This window comes from Pterocles gutturalis, unplaced genomic scaffold (genome assembly GCF_000699245.1).
Source record: "Pterocles gutturalis isolate BGI_N339 unplaced genomic scaffold, ASM69924v1 scaffold53200, whole genome shotgun sequence".
In the NCBI taxonomy this organism is placed as follows: Eukaryota; Metazoa; Chordata; class Aves; order Pterocliformes; family Pteroclidae; genus Pterocles; species Pterocles gutturalis.
In genome coordinates, this window is record NW_010145353.1 from 1 (window position 1) to 13554 (window position 13554).

At 39.7% G+C, this 13554-nt stretch overlaps 1 protein-coding gene across 1 annotated transcript; it reads left to right on the forward strand.

Annotated features, from left to right (window-relative positions):
• Nucleotides 1–2288: 2288 nt before the first annotated feature.
• SRP9 (signal recognition particle 9kDa) lies at nt 2289–4437 on the forward strand (the record flags this gene model as incomplete). Its single annotated transcript, XM_010085337.1, has 2 exons — nt 2289–2357; nt 4318–4437. Coding segments are annotated over 2 exons (189 nt in total), but the record flags the coding sequence as incomplete, so codon positions are not given.
• Nucleotides 4438–13554: the final 9117 nt, after the last annotated feature.

Here is a 13554-nt window from a genome sequence, read left to right on the forward strand (position 1 = left end):
CTCCCGGGGGCTGCACTGGGGGGGCGCGCAGGCGGTGGCCCGTTGGAAGGGTTTCTTGAGGTTGTAGCGGGCTGCGCGGGGGAGCAGAGCAGCAGCAGCAGCAAGGAAGGGGGCTTACTGAGCTCCGTTTTCCACAGAGCAGGAGAAAATTCTCATCTCACACCCCAGAAGCGTACCCAGGGAACCGTGTTCAGGTGCTAGCTTCAGACATGTTGTGCTTAATTAACACACAGATAAGGGAGTTGGTCTGAATGGTGTACCGAAATTGGTTTGTTTTATGAGTTTACAACATATAAGACTATATAGTTTGAATTTGTCTTCCTAAAATGTTAAAAGAAAGCATTCATTAGCTCTTACATTGCATTGTTGCCTGCAGTGTGACTTCAGACTGGGAGGTGTTAGCTTCCTAAAGAATGTTTGCTCTATGAATTAACTTCTTGGTATATGACTGCTTTTTATTTCTCGTAACTTTTTCAGTAGTATAGTTGTGTAAACATTAAAAGCAACTTCAGTCTTCAGAATCAGCATTGTATTTTAGCTAAAAAGTAGCACAAAAGATAATGTGGCACTCATATGCCTGAGAAAGCTCCTGTAAGAAAGTCTAGTTTTCCTCACCAAAAATAGAGGACACATAGAAACCTTCAGAAGCAGTGTTTGACACCTTTCTTTAACTAGCATGGCTGACCACTTCATATGCAATTCCCGCCTATATACTGATAATAAAATAAATTGTTCTGGTTTACCTTCTTATGCTGGGTAATATCCAGCATTTGGAGGGGTGTCAGTGCAGCCAGGAGCTACTCTTCCTCTTTTCTTAAGGGAGGTTCAAAGGCAATCTCTTCCCATCCGTGGCAACAAACTAAAGGAGTTTAAATAGTCTCTGGGGTCACAAGGCGAGTACCCTCCTTTTGATTTGCCAGAGAACTACCCTGAGAAGCTTTTGCATGTAATTGGGCTTGTCAAGAAACTGAGGGAAGAATTGTGGGAGATGGGTGTGTGCTCTTCCTCAGCTGGTGAGGCTGGGTAGTGAGTGATCTTGCCTCTTGCAGGAGCAAGTTACCCACCTCGTCTGTGTCTGCTTGTGCAGCCTCTCTTGTGCTTTTGGGCCTGCTGGGTCAAGAGGGGTACTGTTACACAGCTGTTGTGGTCACAACAGGACAGTTTGTTAAACACGAAAGGTAAATCTGAGGAGATCCATCTCCAAGGAGGAGTTTCAAAACATATTTTGTAGTCAAGGAGGTTGTTGACCATTAGCACAGGTCACTCTGTACAACAAAGACCTGTTTATAGTGTGAGTTCAGAATGTTCTCAAAAGGACGCTTTGCTTTGTTTCTGGTTACTGGTGCTTGCTGAGACTAGAAACAATAGATCCGAAGTCTGTGGCCAGCTCTGCATTCAGGAGGAAGCATTTAATGCTCAGCCAGTTGCTGAGGATGTTGATTTTTATCACTGCAGTTTTCAGAACTTTGGTGATTCAAGAGACCAGAGGGACTGCAGACAGGTTCAAGCTCAGGGCAGATGGCTACAGAAGTAACTATTTTAGTGAGAAGCTGAACACTTGCTTCCAGTCTTCAAATTTAGCCGTATGGAGTCTTGAGAGCAATTTAAATTGAAAGAACTCTTTTCAGTCCTCTGATTTTTATTTTTTTTTTATTACTTTAAGTGGTGTTCTTTTTATCTCCCCTGTCCACTTGCAAAATAATCAGAACACTTCAAATCTTCCTGTGGTCTTCAGTGCAGCTATTGAATTAATGGTAGTGACTGGAAATATGACTTATTTACATAATAGTTTAGGTACTGTAAAAGAAAAAGTAGTAATGTTGAGTTTACCCCTTTCAAGTTAATCCCTCTTAAGTCTTAATGTAGAACGAATTTTTAAGAGTTTCAAGTTTATAAACACAAGTTTCCAGTTAGTTTTTCTGAAGTGTGATATGTGGTGACAAGGTGTCTTGTGCTGACATGACTCTCATAGTTTATCTATCTGGGACTGAGGTCCCTGCAACTGTCTTTGCTGTATTTATAATGGGTTTGAACATGCCAGTGTTAAGCTTCCTGATGCTATTATAATAGCAGTTTAATATGTTAGGCAGGAAAATATGATGGTTCAACTTCAAAACTATCCTGGCCATAGGATTAGTGGCCATCAGAGCTGAGGAAAACCACAGAAGGGGTGAAAATGTGAAGCGGTACATAATTTTAATAAAAAGCACTCTGAATTTGGGCAGATTTCAGTTGGATATGTTCTGAGGATTGTTAGGTACTAATTCATAAAATGTTTCTCGTTTCAGGTGCGGGTTGTTCTCAAATATCGACATTGTGATGGGAACCTCTGTATCAAAGTAACAGATGATGTAGCTGTAAGTACAGAATATATTCCCCTTTCAGGGCTTATTGTACTTTTTGGGGACTGCTGTGAGTCAGCTTGTGAGCTCTTAGCCATTGCCTTGAGGGTGCCTGACAGCTTCGTTAAAACTTGTGCTCAGCCTTCCCTGGCTGCTCTGTCTGTAACTGACATTGACCTCCGGTTCAACTCTGCAGAGTCTGGGAAAAGTTCTAACACTTTAGTGTTCTTTATGGATCTCAACACAATTATTTTAGGCTTCTGTGAAAACAAGCACTACAAAAATCTTGGATTCTCTCCCTGTCTGAAAATGCTTCATGGAAGGACATTAAAATGCTTTAGCAGAAGCTACGGGGAGCATCTTCACACAGATGTGTTTACTGGTGTGAGTGTAGTCCTTTTTATTTGCTCAGAGTGGTGACAGCTTCCAACCGTAGGTTAAGCTCCTCCTTTGTGTTATGACATGGTGGAGTGATTATGAGACTGAACAACAAGATTCACTTGCAGTTAAGAGATCCCATTTTCTGAAATCTGTTACAGTGTCAGTTATGCATTCAGTAAAAACTGTGGAACATACAACATGGAATTCTGCAGTGTCCTTCCAAGGGTCGCTGTGCAAGGAGGTGGAGCACCTGTGCTTACTGGTTGCTGTTGTTCTAAATAGTCTGGAAGGGTTATTAGAAGTATGTGAGGGGCTAGGATGCAAGACGGTGGGCAGCAGGTAGAAATGTGTCAGTGTGTGCATGCTGATGTGCACACCAGCAACAGGTTCTTGGTGCTAGCGATGTTACAGCCAAGTTACTGTTGTTCTGCAGTGCAGAGTAAGCAACAGTAGTCTGCCCTGCTCTTATCTTCAGACTTGGAAAAAAAATCAGATTTCTTCTTTCCAGGAAAAGTAGCCTGAGCTTGGTATTTCAAATACCTGGGTCTTAGTGTGGGGTAAAATGTTGAGTGTGGGGCACTGATAACAGGGGAAAGTGAAGGGCAATTACACTGAAATCTTCCAAAGGGGAAGGTTTGAGTCAGGACATAACTGAAAACAGTCCAAGTTCATTAATAGGAATTGTTACCTGCTTCCAGTCATGGAAAGCTGTTACACTGCTGGTGGGACAGGGGGTTGGTTTGCTTTTGTGGTTTTGTTTTGTTTTTCCTAAGGCAGGAGGGGAAGTTTTCCTTGCTGCTAATAGAACTAATATAGCTGGAGGAAAAAATAAACTGTTTTTTCTACTGTTTGTCTTCAATTTAAAATAGGAATTTAACGCTGGCAAAAGTTGCTGTGTTGACAACACTGAAAAATGAAGCGTTCTGGGGTTTTTCCATTGTTAAATAAGCCTGGGCAGTCTTTCTTGGGCTGTACAGGTATAAGAAATTACTTAGTCTGCAAAAAAACTAAGCAGTGTTTCTTTGATAAATCACTGGCATATTACTCCTGTTCCTTTTGCATTTACAGGCTTGTCACATAAAGGAGTTCCTTTTGATCTTAATCAGATATTATGTTCCTTATTTAGGACTCAGTGGGAAATACTGAACCAATTTTACATCACTGGCAGTGTAACATGAAGGACTATGAAAGGCAAAATAAACTTGCTTTCAGAGTACAGACAACAGGAAAGTAGTTTTGGGTTTAATACTGCTTCTATTTTTAGACAACACAAACAAAGGTGCCTTTTAAAGACAGCTTTAAAACCCAAGTTTTAGTACCTTTTCTGAGAGAGAAGAAACAATCATGAGCTTATCTATTTTCAAAATAGAGACGAATGAGCCTTTCAGAGAAACTTGAATGTAAACACAGATGCGCGTGTGTTTTAAAACGGGGTAGATACATGTTGGTGCTGCCTCATGGTAACAACATGCCACAAATGAATACTTAAGTACTTAGCCTTGTTTTTTGTGTTTCAAACACAAATTTCTTGCAACTATAAACAGGATAAAAACAGTTCAAGTGAAATCTGATATTAAGCAACTTTCTCTTACAGTGTTTGCTGTATAGAACAGACCAGGCGCAAGATGTAAAGAAGATCGAGAAATTCCACAGTCAGCTAATGCGACTCATGGTGGCTAAGGAATCCCGCAGTGCTGCCATGGAAACAGACTGAATTGCTGAAAATAAAATGAGTGCTCCGGTCATATTTCACTGGAAGAAAATATCTCTTGGATTTGAATGAATACTGGGACAGGAGATGCTTTTATGTACCAAAGTGGACTGATGACAAGTCTGAAGCATTTTCCCCCTCCCAGACTCTGCTTTGGAAAACTAGGAAAATAAATGCTTTCAATTGAAAGCTTATATTTATTTTTGGGAATTGAACAAGAAACTATTCTTACGCATTGGGTTGCTAAGAAGACAAGCAAATATTTTAAATCTACAGTACTTTAGTCTGAATTTGATGGGCCACAAGCATATTTCTGGAAAGTTACTATAGAATTTCGTATAGATTTCATTGTGTTCATACCTTATGCTGGTGTATTCTCACAGTGAGAAGGTTTATTAACCTGACTAATACTGTAGCATGATGACTGGATCTAATAAATATTTACGTAAATGATATACATCAGTGGGGCTTAGAAGAATGGATGTTTTCTGAATGGAAATGTTAAAATTGCCAATTTGTATTAGCACTGTCACTAGCAAGATTTTTAGCCTTTAGTATTGATTTTGGTCATAAGCTCTGCAACATTATCTATGATGCATTTTCTAGAACTGTTATGTTGGCTAAATAATTAAACTTCTGTATTGTAAAACTTAAAGCTTTGCTTAAATATTGCTCTAGATCAGTGAGAAGCTGGGAGTTTCTTTTCTGCTTAGGCAAATACTGTTATTAAAAAATAGTCAGTGGCTTTTTTCCATACTTGAACTATTTTATACTAGCAGGGAGACCTTTTCCCATCCTTGCTTCAGGCAGAGTTGAAGTACATCAGCAAGACAGATTCTAGAAGCTCTTGCCTATTATGTTAATAGAAAAAAAAAAAAGGCAACCAAACACTATCCAGATTCCTTATTTTATCAGCTTGCTAACTGTGCATTTTCAAATGTTACATGTGGCAGATGGATGTCAGCCAACTGAATAAATGGATGAAAACCAGCTTAATAAATACTTAAATACCACTGTCAAAAATAGACCAGTGCTCCTGTGGCTTAGACTTATTTCTTATTGTTACCTCTGGTAGGGTGATAGAAGCCTTAATTGTCTTTTGCAAAGGTTTTTTGCTTGGAAACCCAGCAGCTGAAATTGATACTTGCTCTGACTAGATCTTGCATACTTAAAACCAGGTAAATATTTTAATGTAAGTATGCTATTGGTATAACTAGGCTTTTCCAGGACTAATGTTTTGGGTTATACTAAGCCATGAAAGTAAAACAGAGCCATACAAAGACTTGTCTGTAGTGACAGTTATATATAACAAAGCAATCTACTTAAATAGCTACCTGCTGTCACTTACATGAAAATAATTGAGGTACTTGGAAGCAGTGGAGTTCCCACATTTGCCAAGGGCTCAGAAAAAAGCCCAGGCTTGAATACTGCATTAGAGTACCCTTTCAGCTGAACGTATGATGTTGCATATTGTTGGGAAATACTGCAGTGCTAAATTCCCAGTGACTACTCAAATTGTAGTCTAGAGGAGTGACTGGTATGTACGTAACATTTTTCTTTTTGTATTGGCTTTTGAAATACAAATAAATCCAGAAAGAATGATAACCTTTGTTCATAGTTTAAGATACTGTAATGCTGACAATTTTCCTTCATGGTGCAAATTATTTTCTTAATATCTGCAATATAGTATATTAAGTAGTTAAACCATTTTTGTCTAAAGTGGTGTTCTGCAGTATGAATGACTACACAGTCATACAAGCAAAGATTAAGCTGTTAAATTGGCAGGTGAAAAGGCTGCAGCTATTTTAGTGTAATTTTTGGACATCTCTTGTAAATTAGTTTGGCATGTACATGTCTTCTGTGAACTGAGGTACAGAAAGGCTTGAGTGGTATTTGCTTGTGCACAGAGGATAAAAGTAAATAGAGAAATCTGTAGACAGACTTGGTGTGCCAAGTGGCTGAAAGGCTTAAGCTACGTACTTAAGCAGGTTTTAGATGGGGGCACTGTTGTCTAGTGGAGGGGGCAATTACAGTACTATATATTAGAGCAGCAGTTGTCAAGCAAAAGACAGAAATGGATTTCTTGTTTTCTAAACTCAGAAACTATTTCTGTAAAACCATAAGGAAATATTAACGCTACTTTTGTAAGAGTATGTGGTGTTAAGCTTGTTCTCCATATACCCACAGAAAAATTTGTGATGCTGTGTAGTAGTAATACCCAAGAATACTGATGAAGCTACTGCTTAAAAAAAAAAAAAAAAGCTTTTGGAAACTCCTTTAGAAAAAGAGACAGGAGCTTCTTGACTTTGTCCTGGAATTTTCAGCAACTTCAATACTGTGTTCATGGCGGGGTAGAAAAGCTCTGAATTCAAAGCTCTGCTTTTTTTTGTGCTTATACTCTTGTTGAGAGTGTGCATGTGCGCATATGTACACTGATCACTTTCCTAATAAACTTTCAATGAGTTCTCTCTTATGGGCAACTACATCACTTCTGTTTTCCTTCAGGGGTTTTAACCCTGAGCCTCTCTGTACTTAGTCCATTCTGTAAGTGTATTCTGGATTACAGGAAGATCCTTAAATTTTCTGTAGAAGTGAGAATTTTGGTCACAGGTCTTTGTTTTAGAGATCCTTGTGAAAGAGGCCTTTGTTTTCACTAAAGTCCTGAGCTAACACTTTTAAGAGTGATGGATTTATTCTGGAAAATTGGATGCTTTGGTGCCTGAGTCTGTCAAAATGGGAAATGGAACTGAAGCCAAGCAGGTGCTTTTAAAAATGTTTTAACTTGTCCAAATAATTATATTTCATCTCTGCAAGTTCCTTCCTGCAGTATAAAAGTGGGTAATCAACATTTTGCTTTAATAAAAGTGAAGAAACCCTGGTTTCTGCCAGATGTGGTCAGTAAGACTTAGACAATCATTTATTACCATAGGTTGGCTTTAAAGGATTATGTCATCTGGAAGGTGCGTTAGCAGCCCTCTTGCTATACACACAGCAAATCCTCTCACTTCATTCATCTTAAATAGGCACCTGTGCCTTTTTAACTTCTGTTACTGGCTTAGGGGAGATAAAATTATAACACAGAAATGATGCTGTAACCACATTTTAAATTTAAGTTTGAGATCTAAAGTGGAAAAATGGCTGTATAGCAAATAGGTGGTTTTTTCCTGTATAACTTACTCTCATCTAGACTGCAGATTCAGCACAAGCCCTATTTCCTTTGAGAGTCTGTGAGCATTAGTGGGTGACCTTAGGAAGCACAAGCTTAGCTGAAAACAATATTCTTTGCGCAATGCTCTGTGCTGAGGTAACTTTTAAATCTAATTGACTGAAACAAAGCTGTTTTGATCAAGCATATTTAAGGAGTCTTCTTGTGAAGATCGTTTAAGAAAGGTATCTGGTTTTTTGGGTTTTTTTAAGGAAACTAGTCAATGAAGAACTATGTCTAGCTTTTGCTTAAGTTAATAGTGATTTGCTTTTCAGGACATGGGGGTGTCTATTCTGAAAAGCTGATACCACTTTAAAGGTAGATGCTGCATGACTCAACACAACTGTTTGTTTATAAAGATTTTATCTTTTACAGAAGCTTTTGAGAGTTCAAGGACTGGTATTTAAATACAGGCAAGAGTTGGATTGTCTTTGTTGCTGGGGATGACATAAAAACATGCCTTTCATCTGTTGTTACTTTTACAGTAAATAGACTCTTTATTCTGAATTCCAGATAAACCTCCCCACCTTTATACTAGGCTGAATTATCTCATTTGAATTAACGCACTGAAGGTAGATGTGGGCTTTTTAGTCTGTAGAAATGTTATTTTTGAGATGACAGTGATGCCACAGTATTTTAGAAGCAGATCAGTTACTCAACAGAATACAAAGCATTGTAATTTGCTAACCCCTGCTTATTATACAAGTTGTGTAACTGTTATGACAGACTAAATGCTCTGAGGAGAATTTGGGCTTAAACTGGACCATGTAAAACTAGAGTCTGTGGGAACCGAGACAATATAAAAACATGGTCACAGTGTGATAGTGTTAACTGCTTTCATGCAAGTACAGGCCCTATTGTTGAATGTAGTCTTTGTTTCTGGTGAAGGTACGTGCTTATTTTCTTATACTGTGCCAAAGTTAGTTATAGGTGTGTGTTCTCACAGTCCAATAACGAGAACACAATTACTTTCTACCATTCTAAAAACACCTTAAGTCAATAGTGCCACCTCTGAGTGCTCTTACGTGAAAATGCCCAGTCTTTAGCAAGAACCAGTGTGCTCAACCCATTAGTACTCCCCATACAGACAGTTCCTAGGTGCTGTGTTAATATTACAAAACAAAGACTACAGTGTTTCTCTTACACTGTAGTGTTGGTATTTATGAAAGTGTCTTCTATTAAATCAAGACCAGCCCTGAGGATATTTTTGCTTTGCTTTTGTAGCAAGTTTTGATTTTGTGTGCACATTCTTCTGTCCCCTTTTTTGTGATGATTCTTGGTCATTTTGTTAGAACTTAAAAACATCAGTGATATTGAGAGGTCTGGGAGAGGTTGGGTTTTTTATTTCCTTTGAAGTTGTGTTTGCATGCTGGATTCACTTTTTGTCTAGAAGAAGTGGAATCTGTTCACAAAAGGACTAATCTGCATTGTTCTGCTTCTACTGAGCAGAATCTTCCTGAGTATAGGCATGTGTTTACAGCAGGATTTAAAAAACTGGTTTCTTGGAGAGGGGGTTGAGTTTTCTAGATACCTACTGAATGTCTTTTGCTGGCTGCTAGCTGGCAAATGAGAATTTGCTGTTCACATTGGCTGGCAAAAAAATGTATTTTAAGTGGGTTGCTCATGCATGTAAATACAGCCATTTATAATACAGTTCTGCTACCATTATGTGGCTACAAGATGAAAGGCTTGCCTCGGGGCACTGACAAATGAGCTCTGGCAAACTGTGTGTGTGTGGCTTAAAGATGCTACCTCCCAAAGGCATCTGCTCCTTTAAGGAGTCGGCAGGCAGGAGGATGAACTAATGCCTCAGACATGCCGGTGTGAAAGTCAATGTCTGTCTTTAAATTGCCATAAAAGATACTTTTTAAAATTTGGGGGCAGGAGGAAAACTGACCTTTTCAGTGAGTGATTGATGGTTAGTGATGTTTTTATTTATTTTTTTTTTAAACGTATTTGCTGTGGCAGTGCTACTGTATGGCTGAGGGCAGTAACCAAAGAAAGAAACAAGATTCATCAGGGATTGTTCATTTATGCCCAGAGGCAAACCTTCTCTGTGTTGGTCACACAGCAGACCCACATAACACGTGACTATATTTAAACATGCAAATAACCAATGATTTTAACAGAGCAAACAGCTGCTTTGCAAATAGCTTCTCAGCTGCTGCAGCAATATTCCCTGTTGATCATCTAATAAATGTGCAAAGACTGGGACTCCATGCCAGCCTTGGTCAATATAACAGCTGGCTGCTGATCTCTGTTGGCTCTGTTGCACCAATTCTAGTGTGTCTCAGAGCCTCAGCTCAACCGTTTCAATTCACCAGTATGTCAGAAAACTCCTTAATGTTCTGGAGAGCTGCTGGCTTGATGTTCTGCCTGGTTAGTGTGCTGAAATGGCTTCACAAAAAGACAAATAAGTGCTACAGGAGATGAAAGGGAGGTTTTGAGAGCTCTCAGGAGGAGAGAGGAGAATGATGGGAGCAAAAGAGCCAGCAGTTAGATTGGCTGAGGCTGCCACAGAACTGCAACCTAAGTAACTTGAACCTTGTAACTTCCCTGACTTGCCTGTGAAAACCTCCTGGTTGTCCCATTAAATGCTCTGTAATATACATGCCATACAATATTTACCTGAAAACTAGCTACGTTTCAATTTGCTTCTGTATCATTCCAGTTCTCATGGACGGTATAGAAAGTGTGCAACCCAAGATTGTAGATTATATTCTGCCTGAAGGCCTATAACACTCTGGTAGCCTCTTGAATGGAGTAACCAGAACTGAACACATGATGCAAGGTGAAGATTATACCAAGGATTTATAAAACCGTGTTGTAATTCTTAACATTCTTAGGTGCTGATGTGGGGGCACAGGTTTAAGAAGGGATCAGGATGTTGAAAGGCAGGTGTGACTGCAGTAGTAACCATTCAGTGTGTAGTAGCTCCAAACCAATACATTCTTAAGGTGCCTCCAGAATACATTCAGGTGGCCAGCCCTCAGAACATTCACAAATACTGAAACACCTACTGGATATCATTTCATTGGTGGTGAGAATGGACTATTTTGATTTCATGATCTGGGAAGTTTTCCTTCCTTGTTCTTTTGACTTCTGTATTAAGCTTCCTTCTTTTCTGGCTCTTCATTCCTTTCTTCTTTTCCATTTGTTTTAAACTTTATCTTTATCTTTGCATCTTTAGGATGTGTTCCTCTTATTCTTCTCTATATACTTGACCATGATGACTTTTTGTTTGGCTTGGGGGAAGATGAGTGTTATAAAGTTGCATCTTTACTTTCTTCTATTTGTGGGTGTTAATAGAGGATTTTGTTCTCAAATCTGAGCTTCAGCAGAGGGAGATTCTGCATTGTCACACTTGCAAAGGGTATGTGTGCGTGTGTCACCAAAGCATCAATAATAAACTGCATGACTAACTTCCTTATCCAATAATAGTATAAGAAAATATTTTTTATGGATATCAAAAAGAGCACTTGGGCTTTAGCAAATGAGAAGGTCCTTCAGCTCAAACTCCATGTTGGAGTATCTGCTTGGATTGTAGCAATTAATTTACTTTCCTGTAATGTAAATTGCATACTACTTGACATTATTTTATTTGGCTGATGACTGCCTACTGGTGTACAAATCATAATGATTAGATATCAGCAATTCTCCATAATAACTAGTCATCAATAACTGTCTTTTTAAAAATAATTCCTTATATTGTAAGATACAAGCTGTTCTCCAATCACATCTGTTGTTGTTACCTTCTCTGTGCTTATATGGTTCTCTCTCAGAACTCTCTGCAGTTCCCCTCACACCAATAGTCCCAGAAGTTTCTATCATGGCCATATCTTTCCCCTTAATATGTGTTTGCTGCAACAAACTCCAGATGCTTTAAAGGTGGATCTAATGCTGTGTAATGTTCATCTACCTCAGCTCAAGGCTCTAAAGCAAAAATAACTTTAAGGAATGCTAATGGAGTTGCTAATGTTTTACATTTCTCTTATTTAGAATCCTAGAATATCTCAAGTTGGAAGGGCCCCATAAGGATCATCGAGTCCAACTCCCTGCTCCTCGCAGGACTACCTAACACTAAGCCATATGACTAAGAGCATACGTGTCCAAAACTGCACACAGTACTTGAGGTGGGGCTGCACCAGTGCGGTGTAGAGTGGGACAATCACCTCCCTCGACTGGCTAGCTATGCTGTGCTTGATGCACCCCAGGACACGGTTGGCCCTTTTGGCTTCAGTGTTATTTGCATCTCTGTGTTTTCCTTTGGCAGGCTGTGGGAGCTGTACAGTTTTCACAATGAACAGCCAAAACACTTCCAGTTAGGAGGAAAGCATGTAAAGAACTAAATTTGATGTAATCTTTGTCTGTTCTCTGTATGTTTGAGATAGCTTCTTTGCTCACTGCTGTTTACCACTGCTACTGCCATAGGGCCTAAGAGCCCCACTCCTGAACCAGAAGCATCGTATGCTTAGTACTGAGTAGGCACAGAGAAAAACTAATATTTAAAGAATTGGCAATTTAAGAGGGTTAACACTCACAGGAAGACACATACCCAAGAGTGATATCTCCACAGGAGGAACTTTAAGCTGCTCTGTCCACTTCATGAAAGGAAGAACTGGAAGGAGGTAAGAAGGTGCCTTACTGGATGCCTGAAGACAGCTGTTTTATGAATATGGGACAGCCTGGATAAAGCATGAAACTACTTCTTTAACAAGTTTTAGAGGCTGGAGTTACTGGCTAACTAGAGGTTGGAGTTGGCATTTTTATAGCCAATAGGGGATAGAAGAAATACAATTTTTCATTAACTAAAATAGCCAAATACAGTATTTGGTAGCTCTAGTAAAGTGCTATGACAGTGGGAGACATAATACAGTTGCATTTTTATGTATCATCTTGTAAGTGTTATGTTTTACTATAAAATTCAACACAATCCTATTTGTATGTTTGTGAAATCCCTGTAGTCCTACAGAACAAAGATGGGTTGCTACTAATGCTTCTGGCAATCTCAAAAAGATTAGTATGGAGCTCTTGGTGAAGACAGATGCCCCAGGAGGGGCAGAACTCACAGCCAGCATGTTTGGTGTGGAAGAAGAAAACAACAACAAAAGACAAGCCTTACTTACTGAACAGTTGATACATATGTTACTTTAAAACAGATTACTTTTTTAATTTAGCAACTATTGTTGCTCATAGTAAAACAGCATGAGAACTGCAACAAATATTCTGGGCAAAGGAAAGCTTGAGCAGACTGGGATGACTGGGGAGAAGAGGTTGAAAGATACAAAAGGAATAGTTATCTGTGATCAGAAGGCTGTTAAGACTTCAACAATCCAAACAAGAGGCTTGAGATGGTGTGGAGGTGATCAAAAAGCTAAGATTGGAACTTGGGAGTGAAGTGATAGATGAAAACTGAGATTTAATGGAAAAACCTCAAAGAGCTGATAAAGAATAAAAGTTGCTTGTTATGTTCTTACCGATGGGATTAGTTGCTACAGCTTGACCTGAGGCTTGCGCTGATCTCTGACCAAGTTTGGAAGACAGGCCTTGGAGAACACAAGCTGGGGGAAAAAGCAGCCCTGCTACGTGCATTCTGTGTGTTCTTTCTGCCAGGCAGTTGTGCTGCTGGGGAGGTGGAGCAGTCTCTGATGATACTGGCTGAGACGCTGTTTAGGAGCTCACCCATTGTGCCACTTGGTAATTTAATTAGTGTTTGCTGGGCTGAAGCCCCTAACACCCTGTCACCACCTGTGCTTCACAGCCTGGGTGAGCCCCACCGCCCCGTTTTTGGTGGGCGCTGAGCACCAACGTCCCACAGCATTGCAGGCAGGGAGCAGCGGGTGCTCACGCTCCTTGTCTGGGCCAGGCGCCAAGGGCGGTAAAACCTTCGTGGCCGTTCGATTGTTCGTCTTCAG